This window comes from Nyctereutes procyonoides, unplaced genomic scaffold (genome assembly GCF_905146905.1).
Source record: "Nyctereutes procyonoides isolate TBG_1078 unplaced genomic scaffold, NYPRO_anot_genome, whole genome shotgun sequence".
Lineage (NCBI taxonomy): Eukaryota > Metazoa > Chordata > Mammalia > Carnivora > Canidae > Nyctereutes > Nyctereutes procyonoides.
This window is the reverse complement of record NW_026575139.1, coordinates 41,811,214-41,817,213: the sequence shown is the minus strand read 5'-3', so window position 1 is coordinate 41,817,213 and position 6,000 is coordinate 41,811,214. Positions and strand designations below refer to the sequence as shown.

The window sequence follows — 6,000 nt, the reverse complement described above, 5'->3', positions numbered from 1 at the left end:
TGCATCGTGTCTCTCTAAGCAGCTACTAATTAAAAAAATCAGAAATGTATTTGTTCCTAACCTTAGTCACGAGATAAGGAATATCTCTGGCTTTTACACATCTGAATTTTCAACAATTATGTTCCTTCCAACATACAAAAGCATCCTCAATTCTGAGCCACCTGATTTTATTTTACTACAACCCCCTCTCCATGCCCACCCCTGTGTACTCTGCTCTCAGTAAGTGGTTGCATTTGTATTAAGCTCTGCTTATTCTAACCAAATATACATATATAACCAAATATATATATGAAACAATTAAATCTTGTTTGTTCAAAATTAAAGAGGAATTAAACACTTTCCCTAACTCTTTACTCTCTTATCACAGCTTCAAAGACTTGCTCAGGAAAGTACTGCTGATGATGATAACCGGAGTATCTTACCAGGAACACATTATGCCCTAGGCTGAAATACTATAAAAACAGTATTCTAAATCTTCTTTTCCATGTGTATGATGTGTAACAGGATAGGGGTGGTGGTGAAATTACGGCAATATATATAAAATATATTTTCTAGAAACATTTTCATTTCATAGAAATATAATGTTAAGACCAAAGTAAGCTAAATATGGAAATGTGAAAGTCTTATTTATTTTTTAAAAACCAGGCAATACAAAAGACAATTGAAAGACACATACGAAAAAATTTCCAAAACAAACAACAGAAAAAAATCTCATCTACAAAATTTACATGTTTAGCCCCCATATTAAAAAACATGGCCCCTAGTCCAGTACAGACATAGAGAAGAGTCTACAGGAACAAACTTGGAAGAGAACTTCTGTAGTACTTCCCAGTACATGACATAAACCAAACAAGGAAACCCATTGAAGATACTTCAATGCTCAGAGGTTTGAAGACCTTTGCTTTGATGATTTTGAAGGCAAGAAACAAAATCAAACTGGCTTCCATTGGGACATGCCAGGGACTTCAAGTCAGTGACTGTAATCACAATGTTTCTGAATGGCCCTCCATTTGGGAGGCAGAGCAATCTGCAGAGATGATGATTTCTACATATGCCCTATTACCTACACCAATATAATTACTATGTTATCTTATAAAGACAAATAGTTGGCATTAAACACTTTTAAAAATACATAATGAGTTTTCTAAGGATTTTAAGTCCAGGTTCATTAATGATGAGTAAAAAAATCCATTACCTTTCCTACTTTTCTTAACTCTATTCCTGTTTAAATGCAAAAGCTGACAGTTTCTGATTGGTAGAAAGATCTAAAGGTTTCTGTTTTTTAGGCAAATTCAGATTCTCTTTTGCTTTTTCTTTCTGATTTTCAGTTTCATGACTTTCATCAACCACATGTTTTCGCTTCTTTGCTTCAGCTCCATCACTTGTAGTTCCTCCTTTGGCCTTAGAAGCCCATGCCTTTATAAAAATATGGGAAGAGAAAAGATTTTTAGACAATAACTAAGAAATAGAAAGGAAATTATTTCCTTACTTTTCCAGGTAACAATCCCATATATAAAAACTAGCATTAAAAAAAAAGCAGCATAATTAGCACCTGAATTGTTAATCTAATCATTAAGGGTTCTAATTGTTAACAAATCTCTTAATACTTAATTGCAGAGCAATATTAACAAATCTATATTCTACCTCTAATATTTCAACCTAAACTCTGCTAGTATTTAACCATATTAAGTGCAAAATACTATAACTATAGGTAATTTTTAAAAAATGAAACCTTTTATATTGAGATCATTCATTCATTTTATTAAGTACGCTCCATACGTACCGTGGAGCACAATGTGGGGCTTGAACTCAACCCTGAGATCAAGACCCGAGCTGAGATTGAGTTAGATGCTTAACTGACTAAGCCCCCCAAGTGCCCATGCATCAGTCTTTTAAATCTATTTTAATATGTAATAGCTCCTTCCATTTTATTTCCTTTCCCATTTCTTTACTGTAGAAAGGAACCCTTGGGAGCTGCAAAATTTCTCATATTAACAGACTGGATTTAAGCAAATGTTTAAGGTTTACCTTAAAAATATTGATTATATTTTTCAGTATTCAAAAACACAATCACAACTTTTACCAAGTCTCTTCCTCTTTTGCTGCATAAGACCATTCAGATGCCATTTTATCTAATTCTTTAGAATTTTTATGCTCTTAGAAACTCATAAAAAATGAGAAGCACAAAGTTGCCAGTGAAATTCTAAATGAGGCTAGAGGTGGTTAAACCAGTTCCTAGCTTCCTCATTTTATAACACCTTTACTCTTAAAACCCAATTTATCAAGGCAAGTATCTATTTCACCAGGTGCCCAGGTGCCCATGCTGCATACCGTCATCCCTGGAGAAGTGAAATCTGAGGATTTAATTGATATACCAAACACATTCCTTCCCCTTTCTTTTTTTTTTATTTTTTTATTTTTTATTTATTTATGATAGTCACACAGAGAGAGAGAGAGGCAGAGACATAGGCAGAGGGAGAAGCAGGCTCCATGCACTGGGAGCCGGACGTGGGATTCGATCCCAGGTCTCCAGGATTGCGCCCTGGGCTAAAGTCAGGCGCTAAACCGCTGCGCCACCCAGGGATCCCTCCTTCCCCTTTCCACAGAAAGCTGCTCCCAGCCCTCCCTCACATGGAAGAAATTTACATGAGGAACAATAGGTACTAATCACCTGTCCTAATTCCCAACTGAAAGGTTATAACAGAATACCACCTTTTTTTTTTACCTAAAAGTAGTATTCTCATTTTGGCGTTTTTGTTTGGTTTTTAAATAAGCTCTACAGCCACCTTGGGACTTAAACTCAGGACCCTGAGATCAAGAGTCATATGCTCTACCTACTGAACCAGCCAGGCAGCGCAGTATTATCATTTTGTATTCACTGTGGAAGTACACAGCATTTTAGAAAATTCTGCTTGTAAGAACTCTAAAGTAGTAGTCCAAATATGTAAGTTAATTTCATTTTTACTTATTAACTTGATTTGCTTTTGATTTAGAAGTAATACTTTTTCTTGGGGTATCCCCTCCAACCTATATAGGAACTTATATACAGCTATAAACAGTAGTATCTGCCCAAAATTTAACCATCGGCACTAAATAGTAATCATTACACATCTGTATGTTCAAAGCTGACATTTCAGTTATTTAATTTCCTCTCCAGCAAGAGTTTCTGTAAGAATTTTAATTTTTAAAATTTTTTTTAAAGATTTTATTTTATTTATTCATGAGAGACAGAGTGAGAGAGAGAGAGAGAGAGAGAGAGAGAGGCAGAGACACAGGCAGAGGAGAAGCAGGCTCCATGCAGGGAGCCTGATGTGGGACTCGATCCCAGGTCTCTAGGATCACGCCCTGGGCTGCAGGCGGCACCAAACCGCTGCACCACTGGGGCTGCCCTGTAAGAATTTTTAAAACCTGGGAATTTACTAAGATCTCAATCTCAGCAAAATTATTCTTACCTTCCTTTCTTCAGCTGACAATACTCTAAATCGAATCATTCCTTCTTTTATTATGTCTGCTTCATCTGAAAAGTCAGGATTGTCAGACAAAATGCTACTTCTGTTTTCTTCCAGCCACATCTGGAACCCAGTCTTTGGCCTAAAACAGCAATTATGTGAAAAAAATTTATGCTTAAAACGTAAAGTGCTTTATGATTTTTCAGATTAGTAATTAAGTATTAGTCTTTGCAAACCTATATAAAGTAAGAGAGACATAATTAATTATACTTGTTAATATTATTCTACATATCACTTAAAACTGCCTGGAGACCACAGGAATAATGAACTGAAAAAATCCCGATTTTACTCACATTTGTATTTTCAGCTCTTTTTAGAATGCTGACAGGCTCAAGGTCTCTATTTTCACTCAGCCACTCTTGGCCAGGAAAATTTTTCCAAGTAGCCTTGGTGGGTTCTTTCTCCATTTTCCAAACCAGCTATTTGAAATTTTTATTTCTCTCAAGATCCTTACACATCCCCTCATCCTTGCTCTCACAGCTAACCTAGAATGTGGGTCCTTTCTTGTGTAATTATTATGTAAAGCATAAACACAGCACACTTGTCAATTTTATTAGACTCTACACTTAGATTGTCTTTAGGTCACAAAGGTTTAACATAAATATTTAATATTTACTGAGCACACACTATCTGCTAGGCAGTGTATTAAATGCTATGTATTACCTCATCTCATCTATAATAACCCTAATGAGGTAGGTACAATTGCTATCTCCATTCCATAGATGAAGAAATTGAGGCTCAGAAATGTGAATTAACTTATTCCAGGTTACACAGATAGCACCAGTCAGATCTGGGATTCAACAGATTGGCAATTTGACTCCAGAGTCCCCACGCTTAACACACCAGCTATACTGCCCCTCACTACTCTGTAACCAAATGGAACCTGAATAAAAACTTAAGGACATAGCAAAAAATAGAGGCAAAAATACCAGAGAAAGATGTTTATGATAAAATTTTAAATGGAAACAAAAAGGATAAAACATTACATCTGATACAAATCTCATTAAATATAACATCTTAATCTTATCTTACTAAAAAAAGATTAGAAGGAAAGAATTACCTTTATGAGTAATTCAGGGATTTTATCTAAACTTTTTAATTTTTAGAAAAACAAGGTTTTCAAAAAATATTACTAGTATAGCTAGACATAGAATAGAATATAATTCTACTTCCAGAAAAATAATAGAACAAATCAAAACAAATAGCAATACTAAATAAAAGTTCATGAATCTCCAGAAATTAATATATATTCATTTTACTCAAACTTGGGGCAATGTCACAAGTCTAGCTAATAGCATGTAATCTCCCTGGCCCTAAACAGTTGTTTTTGAAAAGAAAAAATTAAACATTTCTCTTCTGATTTAGTATATCAACATTTGTGACAAAATACTTGGTTAAGTGGTGATAATTTTTTAAAAATATTTTTATTTATTTATTCATGAGAGACACAGAGAGAGAGAGAGGCACAGACACAGGCAGAGGGCAGGCTCCATGCAGGGAGGCTGATGTGGGACTCGATCTCGGGTCTCCAGGATCGTGCCCTGGGCCAAAGGCAGGTGCTAAACCGCTGCGCCACCCAGGGTTCCCTAAAATATGTATAATTTAAAACATACAATTTACCAGAACATACCTTAGTAATACAAATAGACATTAATCAATATTTATGGCTTCGTTAAAGTCACGTGTTCAGAATGCCCACCACCAGTGCCAATGTATTATTTGTAATAATGAACAAGAGAGTTGCATAATTCTGTATTGCTGTTTCTCTATGAGTTTTATTGGGATATTACATCTTAAGAATAATAAATTTGTCTATGTACTGACCTTTGGTTTTCAGTGTTTTGAGGACACATAGCTGGGGTTTCAGATGACAAATTTTGAGGATTTTCTTCTTTTACATCCTCAGTCTTATCAACTTGGGAGGTTCTTTTCTGGAAATAGGATGCTGCAGATGCCTGTAAAAACAAATATAATGAATAACTGCAACAAAATCTAGTACAATTTTATATACTACAATTAACTTTTGAAAAATATGGAAAAATATTTATATTTAGAATTCTTATGCCAACATCTGAAGTCCTGAGGTTCTCAGCTGAACATAAACATGACTATAGACACAAAATCCACAAAGACTGTACTTTAAATTCCACATTTTCTAAATGCTGCATTTCATTACATGAAATGGAAAAGATAAAAGATCTACTGTATTAATGACAAATCTGGGATGAAATACCAAATCTGAGATGAAACTAGAAGGCAAAATCAGAATAAAGAACAAAGAAAGATCAGGGCCAAGTACCATAGCATCATCATTAAACAAAGATATACATCAGAATCATCTGGAAAATTTTTTCAAAAACAGATGGATGTCTGAGTCCCTGGGCCCTGAGTACATTTATATTTCAAAAAGTGATTCTTTTTTTTATTTTTAAGATTTTATTTATTTATTTATGAGAGACACAGACAGAGAGGCAGATACACAGGCAGAAGG

The 6,000-nt window shown here is 34.8% G+C and overlaps 1 protein-coding gene across 2 annotated transcripts in view; it reads right to left on the bottom strand.

The window, feature by feature from the left end:
- Positions 1–607: 607 nt before the first annotated feature.
- WDHD1 (WD repeat and HMG-box DNA binding protein 1) overlaps positions 608–6,000 on the bottom strand; it is a 60,113-nt gene continuing 54,720 nt past the window's right edge. For both annotated transcript variants that reach the window (XM_055303694.1, XM_055303693.1), the window contains exons 24-26: positions 5,334–5,464; positions 3,453–3,591; positions 608–1,416 (exon numbers count right to left, since the gene is read on the bottom strand). In XM_055303694.1, the coding sequence (XP_055159669.1) occupies positions 1,216–1,416; positions 3,453–3,591; positions 5,334–5,464 (471 nt within the window). In that variant the 3' untranslated portion in view covers positions 608–1,215. The remainder of the gene's footprint in view (positions 1,417–3,452; positions 3,592–5,333; positions 5,465–6,000) is intronic.